General features: G+C 33.4%; 1 protein-coding gene across 3 annotated transcripts in view; it reads right to left on the reverse strand.

The window, feature by feature from the left end:
- Positions 1-282: 282 nt before the first annotated feature.
- EIF4E (eukaryotic translation initiation factor 4E) overlaps positions 283-17,606 on the reverse strand; it is a 46,502-nt gene continuing 29,178 nt past the window's right edge. For 2 of the 3 annotated variants that reach the window (XM_059376292.1, XM_059376283.1), the window contains exons 3-7: positions 11,570-11,665; positions 8,876-8,939; positions 8,072-8,185; positions 6,654-6,793; positions 283-4,801 (exon numbers count right to left, since the gene is read on the reverse strand). In XM_059376292.1, the coding sequence (XP_059232275.1) occupies positions 4,687-4,801; positions 6,654-6,793; positions 8,072-8,185; positions 8,876-8,939; positions 11,570-11,665 (529 nt within the window). In that variant the 3' untranslated portion in view covers positions 283-4,686. The remainder of the gene's footprint in view (positions 4,802-6,653; positions 6,794-8,071; positions 8,186-8,875; positions 8,940-11,569; positions 11,666-17,606) is intronic. The other variant, XM_059376298.1, reaches the window with a different exon arrangement.

Consider the following 17,606-nt stretch of genomic DNA (forward strand, 5'->3'; position numbering starts at 1 on the left):
TGCAACATTTAACCATAGTCATTATCTGGAAGGCAAAGCCAGAACACAGAAAAGGTCCCAAATGTGTATGTAATACACTTAAGGCCTTGACATGAGACAACCCAAAGCAGGGTCAGGTTGGAACAAAATCTTGTACCTCACATGCATTTCACAGAAACTACTCAAAATTGAGTCAAAGATTGAAAACAAAAATAAAGCAAAAAAATACCCTTAAAAACAAAACCGAATGCCAAGGGAAATGGTTTTGACAATACATAGATGTGTTTGGGAAATACTCTCATATCAAAAATTATGAAGTTAAGTTTATTACACTGTTTAAAAATAAAACAAGGTCCAGTATCAATGTATTTGATTCAAGCTTTTTCAACGTTTACAGGCCTAAAATACAATAGGTCTTACTGCTTGTCTTTGGGAAGAAGTACAATCTAGCAAAGAAACCACTGTATTTAAAACAAGTCATAAATATTGGCTCATTAGAAGAAAGTAAAGCAATTAAAAACAAAAAAAAAAAAAAAAAAAATTCACAAGGCCCCAAACTGCAAAACTTACAAAGAAGCACTATAGGACACAGTTACAGAACTGATGATGATTCATGTATGTGGATTAGAACAGTCTAGATGGGGAAGGGGTAGAGAATATGTGCCCCTGCTAGAGAAAACAATACTATTTCCTTTACACAAACAAAAAAAACCTCAACTATACAAAGGTAAGACTACAATTTACACTGACGAGTATAAACGCAAAAATGACAAGTTCTGAATTAGAAGAAAACAGGACAAGATTAAAATGTGAAATTGGTTCCTCTCAATTAAAAAGATAGCAAACCATAGTACCACATGTGATCATTTGCCTGCAATTTCATTTCTGGCTTCTAGTAATGGAAAAGTGACAGCAACATTAAAGTCTAAACTACTTGAAGTACGAGGAAGGTTGGCTGATGTCTACTTTGGAATTCATAATAAGCAGGATACCACAGCATTATTTAATGCTGTTTATTTAATACCACAGCATTATTTAAAGATGTTACAGTTTAGGACTGAAATTTTGACACCAAGTCCCATAGTTGTGAGGAGATGAGGTGTAGACAAATAACAAACCTAGCTGTTTCAGGGAAGGATGGGCAAATGAGCTGGCCTTGGCTCCTAAGGAAAACCACCTAAGAGTAATCTTTCTCAAATTGTATGTGAAGGACCAATTTTAACCCTTAAATTGCACTCTGCCAAGAACATATTTTTGTAAAATGTATTTTCAAAAATTACTAGATTACTGATCACATACTTTAATGTGACAGTAGTATCAAACTGCTATAGAATGTAGACATTCTCAGTTTCTACACTGGGTCCACAGAGACACTGTGTAACAATGACCTACCATTTTGTTCTCTAATGTCAATCTGACTAAAAGCTTGTATTAGTCTAGAGAGTCTGACTTTGAGAGAGAAAATTCAGCTCTCCCCCCACTAAATAATGAAGAGAATCCGTAACAATTAGAGATAAAAAGTAGCACAGAGACTGGTCATTAACTTGTTTTAATTTTAAAATTTAAAACACCACATTATCATACTACCTCAGAAAATTAAAATTATCCTTTTAAATGCAAGCTATAGCTCTTAAGAATGTTCACTCCTATCGACCTGAAAATTTTGTTTTACCATTTATTTTAGAAGATAACAGGATATAGACACAAAGTATATGAAAATATTCGCTTAACTTATATAACTATGTAACTCATGTATCTGTAAACTCCTGTTATCTTTGTCTCCATGTTCTCAAAACTCCCCCAAATGATTTAGTTGCTTGCTAATAGGGTGAGCCTAGGAGGCTTATTTTAAGTTCATTACCAAAGGAAGTAAAATGAAAGAAAAATGCCTGGCCTATAAAACGACTACAATCTGATGTGATTTACTATAGCCTGTAAGATAGGCTCTACACTATTGAGAGACTATAATGTGATTTATAGGGTCTCTGTAACAAAATCCACTTTGCAACTTAAAAGCTATAAAGCAACTTACATCCTCACTGCTTCTGTTTCATCTATAAAATGGGGACAACAGCACCTACATTAAAGGATAATTGTGCAGGTTAAAGTGCATGTAAAGTGCTTAGAACACTGCCTGGCACATATTAAGTATTATATAAGTATTGTAATTATTTAATTCTTACACAGTATGTCTCAAAGCCTTCTCTTGAACTGAATAAACAATTAAATTGGTTAAATATGTCACATCCCTACAATTAATTACAATTCTTTTGTTAAAAGATTTTAATTCTCTATTATGAAAATATATTTATTTATAATCTGTTGGACAGGGAGAAAAAGATAGAAAATCATGTACAGTCTAATCTTATATTTAGAAAAGATGCTAATGAAGTTATGAAAAGTTGCAAGTCACTGTAATACTTATGTGGCATCTGCCAAAAGTGACTCAGTAATTCATCATCCTCCCCACCCACTGGGAGAAGACTTAAAATAAAACTGATTACGATTCTAAAATGATGAGAATAAGGATAATCAAATAAGTATTATAAATCAGGTTTTAAAAACAAGTTTAGAAATGTGTACATTTAATTCATTATTCCTCCTCCACTCCTGAAAGCTGATGCTTCTTAAAATGGACTACACCTTAGAATTAAGGAAACAGAGCACTGATTCCTAATATATTACTCCAATCGCACCCACTGTCAACACACCACCACCACCACCATCATGTATATATAAGCTCTTGTAGTGCTCACAACTACATATCAACAGACAATAAATCACCTTAACCAATCACCCAAGCTTAAGCAGCAGGTATCAGGTACAGTCTATAGAGAATATAAACACAAAAGATTCTGTATTTCTAGAATACTAAGTAAGAATATTAAGTTTGTGGTATTGAGAGTACTCAGATAGTAGCCTGTGGTACCCTTTAAGCTGTTTTTAAATTCTTCAATGAAATCAATACTATTAATTTCATGTTTACTATACATAGGATTTTTGTCAAACTTATTTTTAAATTAATTCATAATCACCATTTAAAGACAAATTTTCCTCTTATCTAATGATTTTCATTCTATCTGTAAGTTCAGCTTACCTTTTTGTCTATAACAGCCATATTTCATTTTATCTTATCAGAAATACACAGTTATCTATTATGTACAAAGTTTTTCACATGTGCTTTCAAATGCCTACAAAGAGTAGATCAAGTTTTCAAATTTACATAAAACCACATTACACCAATTTACCAATATAAATATAAGTCTTCATACCTATTTATTCCATTCTATTTAGACAGTAACACTAACAAAATTCTTAATGTATATATCCCTACCATCTGTACTCTTTCCCTATGCTATCATATTGACACAACAGAACATCTCAATTCAGCAACCAAGTTTTACAACTACCATTCCGATCAAATGGTAATGCACCGAGATAATAATTCTCTTGAGTTTTAACATGTTAGGAGTATATTATTTATCTAAGACCGAAGGACCATGCCTTCCTGCATAAAAAACAAAGATAGCCACATCAATTTAATTCCATACATATGGTGCTACCTATTCAATTTATTAAAAATTTTAATAAACATAATAATCAAAACTAGTGCTCCAAACTTATGCTGTTCACGTGGAAGACACTACAAGAAGACACAATAGAGACTGCCTGGCAATAAGAGGTACAAATTCCTTCTATAGAGATGGAGAAATAAAAGGACAAATCTAGTTGTCTAAAAGACAATTCACTGTACACATTTTATTTACAGTTTTGTACACTGTCTTAATATGAATGGGACCGCTTTTCTACTTGAGCCATTTTTTAACCAAAGCAAAATAACCTAAGTAATACAAAGTGTTAAAATACAGCATAAAGATACAAAAACAGACATACTAATTCTAATTAGGAATGTAATTATGATGTTACATTTTTTATAATCCACAATTATGTTTAGGAAATCACACAAACATAGATCACTGATTTGAATGAAATGCATAAATTTGTAGCAAAGCTTTGTAGTTACAAAAAAACAAAAAAATTACCAAAGAATGCACAAAATTAATGTTTATTCCACCTTTGTGTCATATTCCTGGATCCTTCACCAATGTTACATGAGGAAAAAAAACAAAAGCAAAACAAATGAAAAACTGAAATCAGAATCACTAATGTTATCAAGTAGGGAAACAAATAAATTAAAATCTAGCAGCCATCAGCAAGAGTACAGCAAAGACAATGCTGTAAAAAGAAACAAAGAAAATTGCTAGAAAACTGTATGCATCATACTCTTTCAAACCAGCAAAATATGCTCCTGCATACAATGGAACATAAACAAAATTTTTTTCCTGTAAGGTATAGAAATGCAAGTTCTTTTTTGAATATTGTGGATAGGTAAAATGTGTTTGTAATGGTAATTCTACTAAGCTATTACAGAGTGGGCCAGGAACACACTTATGGATTCTGGGGATGATGTGTACTGTAATTCTTTGATTGGGATAGTGGACACTCTAGCCAAAATTTAAAAAAAAAAAAATATGAACACAGAAGTACAAGACAAAGGCGAATGAGACTTCTCTTATATCTTAGCAACATTTAGATGGAAATCAAATTTAAATGCAGTCCACTCTGCTTTTGAAGAGGCTTTGGTTCAGCTCCCAAATCTCGATTGCTTGACGCAGTCTCCTATGAGAATACTCAGAAGGTGTCTTCTTAAACAACAAACCTATTTTTAGTGGTGGAGCCGCTCTTAGTAGCTGTGTCTGCATGGGACTGATAACCAATCACTATCTTTGGAGGAAGTCCTAACCTTTCCTTGTATACCCTCCTAGAAGAAGAAAAATAAAAATAGTAGACATTAATTTTCATTCACACACACTAAATTTGATATTCCAGTTTTTTACATTTAAAAAAAAAAAGTCCAGAGCATGAAACAGGAAACTGCATAGCCTTTTCCTTTTAGTAAAATTTACCCTTCATTTTACAGCAATTTCAGTTAATCACTTAACCAGTATCTGAGACCTGTTATGAGGTACTGTGTAATTACTAATAAATCAATAATAAGTAAAGCATGGACAGTCCCAGGGTGTTCATAGTATTTGATTATTTACAAACAATCACAAATACATACAGTGGAGCTGTATGATATGCATAACTCATTTATACAAAATTGCCTATATGTCTACTTTAATTTGCTGATATAAAATGCTACAATTTTATTTTACATATAAACCATAACAAATATTGTATATTACTACAAATTACATTTACCACACTTACTTTTGGTATTTTCAGGGTAATTTAGAACATATATGATTTCTGCTTTAAATACTAACTCTGCAACTTAATTTTCAAATAACATGTGACTCTATTTTAAGAACAAACTATGATGAGTGCCAAAATGGGTAAGTGTAGGGGCTGTGATATTGTATAACAAGGATGATCTAATCTTGTCTGTGAAATTAGAGAAATCTCCCCTTTAAAAGTCATGAGGTTAAAAGTAAAATGCTGAGAGAAAGAAGCACATATGAAGGCTGGGGAACAAAATAAGGCTGTGCGGTTATAGCTCATAAAGAAAAAGAGTATAGCAAAAAGGGTGACAATGTAAAATTGGGGCCAGATCACAGAGAGCACCACAGGTAAAGTTACGAATCCAGCAGCACTTCAAAAATAAACACCAAAATAAAGACATATGTTTATACATATTGGGAGCTAAATCCTCCAATATGATACTAGGATAGTTTTTATCCATATTCAACCTTCCAGAAGATTCTACTACCTTCCTTCAAATAAACGTTCTAAAAACAGTTTTATGATAACCAAAATTATAACTATTATCAGATTTATGTTATGATACAGTGTATTCCCTTCCATTATACTTAATCATTAAAAATGCCAGAAAGCAGAGCACTGAGCCATGTAACTTGGAAGGGTTTAAAAAAAAATCCTCCCTTGAAAAACTGAAGTCAAATATTTCACAAACATTTCAATAATTTTTAATACTGACACAAATACAAGATTTTCAAAGAAAAGAAATTTGTACTTATTTTTAAACTGTTTTAAAATATTAAATCCCACAACTAATAACTTTTGATGCTGACAGGAAGATTGAGTATGACCACAAACAACAGTCAACCTCTCTTTAAAGAAAACCTCTGTGGAATGGAACCTGGTAGATCTCTGTACCTTTAAATCTAGAAAGAAATTATGTTCATAGGAGAATTCATAATGTTTGGAAAAAAATCACAAAGAGCGAACCAAACATTTTGTGACCTATGACCAATACTTAATTTTAAAACAAAATTTAAAGTCAAATTTTACTAAGTTAAATGTAATAAAAAGATGATCCCAGTTAACAATGACCAATATATGGGGGTGGGGTGGGTGGAAGTGACAGGTAATTTTTACAAGGAATAATATTCACAAACAAAAAAATTAAAAACAAAACGTGGGTTTTAAAAATATGGTCAGAACTAAGATACTATTACTTAAATGTGACTGGAAGTTTATGTACAGTGTACACATATGTACACACAAGGCACATACATTATTTGCCAATACTCACTGAATTACTAAGAGTATTATAATATTAATGTTATGATTTTAAAATCTGCTTCTAGTTATCTTAATATATTTTTATCTTAATATTTTAAAGGAAGTATACAAACAGCAAAACTTACCCTATATGTGTAACAGCCTCTCTGTTTTCACATTCAGTAGTCCATATTGCTATCTTATCACCTTTAGCTCTAACATTAACAACAGCTCCACATACATCATCACTGTAGTCATCAAAAGATTCTCCAATAAGGCACAGCAGCTTTAAAAAAGAAAAAAATTAAATCCCAAATTACATTAAATAAATTATACATTGCTTAATGAACTACAAACGTTTCTTTACAAAACAGTTTTTTAATCAAAAGTTAACTTTTTGAACGTCTAAATTCTATTTATATATATAGTTCTTTGTCCTGATTTTTCAAAAATTCATTTGTGTGTTTAATATCAAGATCATTAACAGTTATTTTAGCTTTTTAAGCAAGTGGGGCAATTGAGGTCAGGGCAAATGTAAAAGGCAAATTATCTTAATATTCATTTGCTCTGCTGCTGCTTCAACTTGCCAGCAAACAAGTATTAATGGAATAACTGAATAGTTGCTCATGCTGCCTCTTGTTCTCACCGTTTTTCATGAACACAATTTTTTTTTTATTGTGGCAAATATAAAACTTACCCATTTTTACCATTTAAAAAAATGGGTTTTTTGATTTGAGTATGGACGACACAACATTAAATCACTTTTAACCATTTTTAAGGATATGGTTCAGTGGCATTAAGTATATTGACAACATTGTGTAACTATCACAACCATCCATCTCCAGAACATCTGTCATCTTATAGAGCTGAAATGACTTTTTTAAAGTGGAATTCTAAAATGGATTTACTGATAATCTCCCCCCAAAACAAAATCAATCTCTTCATAAAAAAAGAAAAACCAAACAAATAAAAAACCCATTCATTGAAATACTGACAAACTGCTTAACTTCGTAAGTGCTAACTATAAATGAAACACTATGACAAGTGCTAAAAATCCAAAAGAGATTATTATCCTTATGTCTGATAGGTTGGGGTTTAGAACTTCTCACTAGAGAAAATGACAATTACCTCATATTTAATATATGTCTTATAAAGCCAAAAGTTCCAGGTTATAGCACAATATATAGGATCAATTTCATTGTTTGCTTCAATGATCTAAAAAATTTAGTATACAAATTAATACTCTTAAGAGGGCTGTAAAACTTGTATAATACAAAAATGCAAGGTTCTAGAATTTTGAGGCTAATGAAATGACCAGGATGAGCTTACTATGGAAGGTGAAAGTAAACTGCCAATCTCTTTATATCTGATTTGTAATATGGTAAGAGGTTTCACTGTACCAATATGTAAAACACACAGTATACACTGATAGTACAAAATTAATTGCTGGCTTAAGATTTTATAGGGTGGGCATCCTTATCTCTTAAATTAAGTAACCAATGTAAAATGTAACCCAAACTAAGTTTTAATATTCCAAAACTGCTTTATAATTTTAAAACCTTACTGTCTCTAGCCAAAAGCGATCCAGGTCACTTCGTCTCTGCTGCTTGTTCAATGTAATTAGCCATCGTCCTCCTCGTTTGTTTTTCTCATCTTCCCACATAGGCTCAATACCATCCTACAAGGTTAGTAGGTAACAATATTAGACAAAATTGTTACTTTAATTGAAGAGAGCACTACAAAGAGGAAGCAACAACTCTGTCAACTTCTTACTTTGTTCTCCATCAAGCTGTTACTGATGTAGTGGGGAAAAAACCAGGCAGGATTTAAAGCTATGGGACTACAGATTAGAGTCCTGACATCGTTATTAGCTATAAACCTTGGGGTTCCTTTAAATTGAGGTTCTTAAACACCCAGAAACAGATACCCTTGAGAAGCTACATACATTTCTATATATAGAAAATATATGCAAAAATTATGCAATTTTGGAGTTAATGAATGCCCCACCCCCTACCACTTGACAAAACCCATTTGTAAATATGAATATCCTGAAGACCAATGCATCCAAGGTTAAGAATTCTTGATGAACTCTAGAGTTCTAGACTTCAGTCTACTCAAATGTGTAAGAAAGACTGGACTGGATGGTCAAAAATCAATCACAGTGTGTGTCCACAGAGTAAGATTCTCAATTGCAATTATTTATAGCAGTAAGGCAAAATCTGTTTAGGCTAAAGCCCAGTAAAATTAATTTAATTATTCTCCAAAACTCAGAGTATTAACTATTCCTAAGTTTCTGACAAGATTTCTTACTGAGTAACTGAATGGTCCAGTCTTATAATGAATGTATGAAATCACCAGTTAAACATACCTTAAAAAGTGAGTAGTCACAGCCAGGCATTAAATTACTAGACAACTGGATGTGGTTGTACAGACTAGGTAAAAGAAAAGGACAATTATAAACACAGAATATGTAATGCAGAGTTTAGGTACTTACATAAGCATTTAGAGAATATGGTAAAATAAAAAGATAAAAGTTTGTTTACTTGTTTTTCTACTGAGTCAATTTCCATAATGGACCAAACAGGTATCTTAATAATGGTCAATTCAAGAATCAGCATTTGATCATTTTCTAGAAAATACTTTTAATGATTTTATTCTGACAAAAGTATATTTTGATGTATTAGTTAACTCAGTGCATACATATGTATATATAAGAAACTGAGAATAGGAGGTATGAGGCTGTTTTCTGTACATACAAGAATTCATGATGCTAATAAGCAGTTTTAAACACACAAAAAAACAAATCAAGGAAAAGCAAGACAAACCTCCTATCAGCACTGCATGACTGAAAGAAGACAACATTATTATCCTTGAAGTTGTCCAAGAAAAGACCAATGGTTCTCAAATACTGAAGTTATTACTAGTCAGTCGGCATAGCAATTATTTGGAAAGTTTTGGAAAAAAACAAGGAAGCAAACAAACAAAAACCACCCCAGGCCCTACTCCTGTGATTTTAATCCCTTTATGCATAGGGTGGAACCCTGGAATCTATATTTCTAAACTTTTCCCCAAGTATCAATATAACAGAGTAACACTTGCAATGACTTAAATATTCACTAGCCTGAAGGTAGAAGGCTAAATCACTTGACCTCCTAAAGTTATAATAAAATTGGCAACAGATTTAAGGATGTTTTGCCTGTCTCCAACATTAGATGCAGAAACATGATCTCTGCTACATCTGCAGACCATGGACAATGCTATTATCCTTAGTCAGATTCTCTTGATGCTATTTTAATCCAGAAATATTTCAAGTAGAATTTTAAGAAAGATTCTGGCATCGTTTGGATCACATTCCACAGGATTACATACAAATCCAATTTGGGGGAAGGCAGCCCAAGGCTGAATAAGATATGCAGAGTTACTCATCAGTCACTCTTCCAAACTACATTATCATTGGCAGCTTCCACTAGGCAAAAGAGAAGAGGCCTGGATAGTAACAGTAACTATAGAATTAGTACCACCACTTTACGAAATTATTGGAGAGGGTGGAAATGCCTTCTTCAATGGCACTCAAGGTAGAAATGCCCAATGCTTCTTTATGCCTTCTCCTTTCTCCTTCACTGTGCTCTAAAGTCTATTAAGTTTATAGTAATGAGTATTTGTAGTGACACATTTAAACAGAATCAGAGCACTACAGATGAGACTGGTTAAGTCCCAAAGGGCTCAACAGTTGTTTAACACTAAATCTGCCAGGAAAAAAAAGTGAGAAATTAAGTGCTTAGGTATTTACAGAAAGCTAAAGAATTCCTTCATATGTCTAAGTGTGAAAGTCTACTATGCAATGACATTGCTTACACAAAACTAATGTATGGGGCCATGCTGTAATTACAGGCTCACTTAGAAACCCAGTTATGTAAACCGGTAAAAAGCCTAACAAACCAGATATATGCAGATCTGGTTCAGAGGGGGAAATGGTTCCCAAGACTCTTGTTCTTCCTCTTCCATAGGAGACTGAAGACTTTTTAGAGGACTCAAATAAATACAATCAAAGAAGAAAATCACTTGATGTTTTGATGGAAGGGCAAAACACAGTAACCCTAGTTTAATTAGACAACTAAACCTATGAATTACTGGGGATTTAAATACAGTCCCATTACTTCAAAAAAAGATAATGATTTCAATATAAAGTGACCACTCAAAGTACAGAGCTCAAAATTTAAGAGTTATCTCAAATTTTTCTATGCTTTTCCCCCCAGTGATTCAAATGCACATTTAATGCCTATTATGGGCAAAGCACTGCAAAGATACAGAAGAATACGGTTTCTGCCCTGGAAGAAGTATACATATATGAATATTCTGACAATCTGTTCTTTTTTGTGGGCAAAATATACTCAGGGGTTATGTTAATACATAAGAGTTATATCACTGATTCAACATATATAGGATCCAAAAAAATACTAGATGTACAAATTAGAATTTTTAGATAAGTTTACACCTCTTAAAAATGTTTTAAAAGTTTTATCTTTGAAATGAAAATCATTTTTCAAATAAATTACATCCTAAATTAATTTGTTTTTCGAGAATCAATAGAACAAAACTTCTTCAAAAGACTTTACAAATTTTAAATTTTACTTTACCTAAATTTTACTTGGACAAACCTTTCAGCCTTTGAAAAATCTCAGAATCCGTATCACAGAAAATCCTAGGTGTTACACCAAAAAAATTTTGCAAAAATGGAACCTAACAAAGCTCCTGAGTATGGGGCAAATGTATCTAGGCAACCAAGAAAGGGGACAGGTTCCAACATATTGTCAAAAGTTCTAGAAGCAACAAAGGACTCTCAAGGGAAGGATCTCTTAGGCCAAGAATATAAAATATACACAGGGCTAAAGGCTGACAAGACTAAAGCTTTCCAATTCAAACAGTTCTGAGGAGATGGACAAACAAAAAGGTAGGTCTACAGATGAACATCTATTGTTTACTCTATCCTCCATTTTGGAAATGTGACTTAAAATGAAAAATTACACATTTAATAAAACAAACATCCTAAATGGTTACTTACGCCCAAAAGTCTTCAACAGTATCAAACTTAGAGATCAGCCGAAGGTTTGCTTGCCAAGTTTTGCTTTTATCATTTTTAAAAAACCAGAGTGCCCATCTAAAAGTAAAAAGTCAGTGTCAAACATGGTAGTTTTTACATTCACATTCCTAGCCGCATTCTTCACAACAGCCAAAGGAAGGAAGCAGCCCAATTGTCCACTAACAGATGAGTAGATAAATAAAATCTGGTTTAAATATACAGTGGAATATGTGTCAGACTTAAAAACAAAGTCTGAGGATGAACCTTAAGGACATTACAAGTGAAATAAGCCAATCACGAAAGACAAACAGTATGAATCTACTTATATGAAGTATTTAAAGTAATCAAATTCAGAGACAGAAGGTAAAATGGCAGGGGCTAGAAGGAAAGGGAATGGACAACTGTTTAATGGATACAGAGTTTTAGTTTTGCAAGATGAAAAAGAGTTCTGGAGACTGGATGCACAACAGCATGGATGTACTCAACGCTACTGAACCATACACTTAAAAAATGGCTAAGATGGTAAATTCTGTTATGGTGTATTTTACCACAATTAAAAATTTATTTTAATTTAAAAATAATTTTAAATGGTAGATAATATAGTAGCAAATAATGAGTAGTTTTCGCTCTTTCATTTAGAAAGTATGTATTCTGGGCCCCTGGGTGGCTCAGTTGTTCCACATCTGCCTTCGGCTCTGGTCATGGTCCCAGGATCCTGGGATCAGGCCCTGCATGGGGCTCCCTGCTCGGCGGGAGGTCTGCTTCTCTCTCACTCTCTCCCCCTGCTTGTGTTCCCTCTCCCTGTGTGTCTATTTCAGAGAGAGACACAGGGAGAGAGGGAACACAAGCAGAGGGAGAGGCTGAGGGAGAAGCAGGCCTCCCAGGACCCTGGGACCATGACCAGAGCGGAAGGCAGATGTGGAATGACAGAGCCACCCAGGCGCCCCTAAAAAAGATCTTTAAAGGAAAAAAAAAATAAGTATGTATTTTGTACCTACTTCCTAACAGAGTCTCTGCCATACTTTAGAGACCCATTGGGTTCATCCATTAGAGTAATTCACAGAAGTGTTAATAGACAATTACAGAGTGCCAACTGCTCTGACAGAGATAAAGAAGCAGTTACTTAAGAAAAACAGTAGAAGCACTGAAAAGTGCAGAAAAGAAAGCAGGGAGCAAAAAAGCTGAATTTTCAGAGAAATGCAAAGGTATTAGCCAAGAGTGGAAAATAAGAGACTCCTAAAAAGGGGGGGGGGGCATGAAATGGAATTCCCTCTTTACACAAGCACAGAAATGAGAAAATAACAAAATAAAAGGATTCACTGAGTAATGCTGTCACATGCTGTGAAATAATGTATACTAGTTTCTATATATCTGTATATAACTGTTAAAAAAGTTTTATTCTAATACCTAGAATACAAACTCATGTCACATCAAAGTTACACTTAAATAGCCCAAGATAACATCTTTAGTACAATTATCTGAATTACGATACCAAAGGTAACTCAAGAGGGAAATTTCATTTTCTCACTGAGAATAAGGTCGTCTGAAGACAGGTTTCCAAGCACATTATATATACTTCACAACTCCACAATTAACGCTTGGATTATCTGACATAAAAATGAGATGCATTTCAACATCCGTTTGACAATGTGAATTTGCCAAGCCGCTAAGGACAAAAAAGAAAAAAAGCAAAGGCATAGAAATTATTAAGGACACATGTAATAAGGTCAAGTACTGTATACTCTGGTTTTCCAAAATTAATTTAATCTTTTCTGAAAATATTCAAAATAGAACGACCATATCATCTAGCAATTCCACTTCTGGGTATTTACTGAAGAAAATGAAAACACAAACTCAAAAAGATGTATGCACCACCCTCATGTTTATGCAGCATTATTTACATGTGGAAATCACCTCAGTACCCATCAATGAATGAATGGGTGAAGAAAATGTTGTATGTACACAATAGAGTATTATTTGCCCACAAAAAAAAGAAGAAGAAATCTGTCATTTGAGACATTGGATGAACATGGAGGGCACATGTTAAGTAAGTCAGATAAAGAAAGACAAATACGGTTATGTTTCTCATTTATATGGGGAAATCTTAAAACAAAAAACTAAAAAAACCAAGGTCATAAACACAGAAAGAGTGGTGGCTGCCAGAGGTAGGGGTTGGGTAAAAAGAAGTGAAGAGGGTCAAAAGGTACAAAGTTCCAGTTATAAAATACATAAGTCATTAATGATATACAACATGGAGACTATGGTTAATGACGATGTATTATGTATATGAAAAGTAGATAGAGTAAATCTTAAAAGTTCTCATTACAAGGAAAAAAACCTTTTTTTAAGTATGGTGACAGATATTATGTAAACTTTCTACAGTGATCATTTCACAATATAGTTATGATGGACATTGGGGAGGGTAGGTGCTATGGTGAGTGCTGTGAATTGTCTAAGACTGATGATTCACAGACCTGTACCCCTGAAGCAAATAATACATTATATGCTAATACAAAAAAAAAAAAAAACACACAAATACTGAGTCATGTTTTACACCTGAAACTAATGTTATATGTGAATTATACCTTAATTAAAAATGATTAATAAAATTCTTTTTTTGTTTTTTTACTGCATCCAGCGATTGGACATATAAAAATTTATCCTAACAAAATAATTAGATGATTAGGTAAAAATGTTTGTATGAGAATGTAGTTCATGTTGGAAAATTTGGAAACATCTTAAGCACTTTCAACAAGGGATCATTTAAATCCAGTTATCAAAATGTGGTTTGCAAATGCTTAGGGGACTTCAGGACCCTTTCAGGGAACTCTGATCCGTAAGAACTATTTTCATAACAATGCTAAGACATTATTTTATTTTCCCCTGTGTTGACATCTGTACTAATGGTACAAAAGCAATGGTGGACTAAATCGGCTTTAGCAAGTTCCATACAATGGTATCAAATCGTACTAGCAGTCACTACACCCTTTACTTTCACCACCTCTGAGAGTAACAACGTCAGTTGCAATTAAGAATGCCACTGATGAAACACAGTAATTGGTTTCATTGAATTTTAATCTAGCTACATCTTTTTCATATTCTTCAAAAAATCAAAATCAACAACAAAACCTTTCCATATACCAAAGTACAATCAATGCTTAAGGAACTGAATTGTAAACTAGCCACTTTTTTCATAAAACTCCATTTTAACCATGACTGATAGATAAACACAGTTATTTCTTGAAAATGAAGAGAGTGAGCTTCCAGGAGAAAATCAGAAGTCTGGAAAGACTGCATGTGCCACTGTGACAAACTTACCACAACTAAAACACATTTCTGATGAGTTTAGTAGTGATATTAATGAACGTTACTGTTTCCATACTGCATAATAAGAACTATCAGTACGTAGAAGATCTGCATAACTCACTGAAGCAATGTTTTCCAAAGGACCCCCCTGGTGTTTCAAAATCATGCAAGGGTAAAAGATCTATGCCAAATGCAAGACAGGCCAATAGATATTAATGAAACAAAGAAGGAAAGATTCTTGGATAGGTTTTCAGATTGTACATTGCAGCTGACCTATAAAAAAAGTATTATCAAAGGATAGTATCTATAATTAACTTACAAGGCTATTAAAAATCCTCCTTTTCCAACCATGTACTTATATGAGGACATATACTCTTATACTTCCCATGAAACAACTTATCTCCTTCACAGACTGAATGCAGCTACACAAACTTCTGTTAAGACAGGCACTTAAAGAGATTTATAAAAATGCTATTCTTCCCACTATATTTTTCAGTATTTTTTCATAAAAAATATTTGTTAACGTGCAATGGATTTTCTAAATGAATATATAATTTTAGATTTTCTCAGGTTTATTTTCTAATATACTAAAGGGAAATAGATAAAAATCTACATAACCAAAGCTCTGTGGGGTCCTCAATAAAAAGGTCTTGAGACCAAAAATTTAAGAACTGCTGACTTAAATAAAATATACACCAATAAAATAGAACCATGCAGCTATTAAACAGAATAATTATGTGGATAAAGTTATTCCTAAGATGGACATGAAACCCATAAGCCATGGAGGAAAGGTGCTACTGGACTACATAAAAACCAAAACTTGTTAAAAATAAAGAAAAGATAAAAACTGTTTTAAAAAAATATAATTCCACAAACAATGTTAAAAGACAAATTATTTGGATAAATCATTTTCACCTTAATGTCCTACATGGGTAAGTCAGCAGCCCTAATTACAATGCCTGGAAATAAACTTTTTTATTTTTAAAGATTAATTTATTTTGGAAAGATTGCTGGAGGGGCAGGGAGGGGGGATCTCAAGCAGACTCCCTGCTGAGTGCAGAGCCCAATACCAGGGCTTGATCTCAAAACCCTGAAATCACCATCTGAGTCAAACTCAAAAGAGGGACACTTAACAAAGCCACCCAGGCACCCTTTAAAGAATACCCGCTTCCCATACCTAGACAAAAGAGCAGACTGTCCACAGATAAAAACAAAAATGTTCCATATATATGACAAAGCTGTGCAACGTCAAAAAGAAATGCAAATTTAGGGACACCTGGCTGGCTCTGGTCGGTTAACCATCTGCCTTTGGCTCAGGTCATGATCCCAGTCCTGGTATTGAGCTCCCCAGCCTGCTTCTCTCTCCCCCGCTCCTTATGTGCTCTCTCTCAGACAAAGAAATAAATAAAATCTTTTTTAAAATGCAAATTTAAAATGAGAATATATTGTTTTTTTTATAAATCAGACTAGGACCAATTGCAAAGATGTAGAAACCAAGAACTCAGATTGCTAAGAGCCTAAGCTGATAAAGGAGGATAATTCGACAATTATCTATTTAGGCTGTTAAAGCATAGTCAGTCTTTCACCTAAGAAATCTGAAATCTTGGGCCTCCTGGGTGGCTCAGTCAGTTAGGCATCTGCCTTTAGCTTGGGTCCTGATCTAAGGATCCTCAAATCAAGCTCCCTCCTCAGCTGGGAACCTACTTCTCCCTCTGCTCTTCCCCACCGCTCTCTCAAGTAAATAAAATCTTTTTTTAAAAATCTGAAATTTTAGCTAATAAATATATTCCCACAAGTACACAAAAAACATACAGAAATGCATATACTACAACAGTGTAAAGAGGAAACAGAAAAAGTCTAAATACCCATTAATATTAAGCTGACAAAATACGTGACTATTTATTTATCACAAAGTTTAAAATAACAGGGCAAAATCTGCACAAACAAAAATGTTAACAGTTTTGTCACCTGTATAAAGAAAGAAACAGATAGACCTGCACACTGAAAAGCTTTGGAAGACTACAAACCAAAATTAACACTGACCTGACTACTCCAGGGAGTGAAGAAAAGTAAAATGGAAAAGAGAGTATCTAAGGAAAACAGAGAACTTTTACTTAACATACTTGTACCCTGATAATTTACTCTTATAATTATTATACATTTTTAATAATGCATAATTATGCAATATTTACAAAAAAGTAAATAATGAGGAAACTACCAAGATCTGAACATAAAACATCTTGGAATATTTTTCCAAATGATAGTATTTTACACAATGATATTATTACTGAAGTAGAATTCTTAGAAAAATTAAAATCCTCAGAGACTTCATTTAGGGTTAATCAGTTTATCTACTAATGACATTTTCAAGCTCTTCTCGAATTTTATTCAAGCTGTGAGGGATATATGCTTTGATTACCTCTCCCAGCAACAGCAATACCAAAAACTAACTTCATAGACAAAAGGCATACAAAGTTAGCTTTTTGTAAGACAACACTAAAAATATGAAAAGAAAGCACACAAAAAAACCAAAACAGGGGTGCCTCAGTGGCTCAGTCAATTGAGCTTCCAACTTTTAGTGGGGAATCTGCTTGAGATTCTCTCCCTCTGCCCCTTCCCCTGCTTGTACATGCATTCACCATCTGCCTCTCTCTCTAAAATGAATAGATATTTAAAAAAAATTTTTTAAATACCTTCCTTAAGGGTTTTGGTG

This window comes from Mustela nigripes, chromosome 1 (genome assembly GCF_022355385.1).
Source record: "Mustela nigripes isolate SB6536 chromosome 1, MUSNIG.SB6536, whole genome shotgun sequence".
Classification (NCBI taxonomy): Eukaryota; Metazoa; Chordata; class Mammalia; order Carnivora; family Mustelidae; genus Mustela; species Mustela nigripes.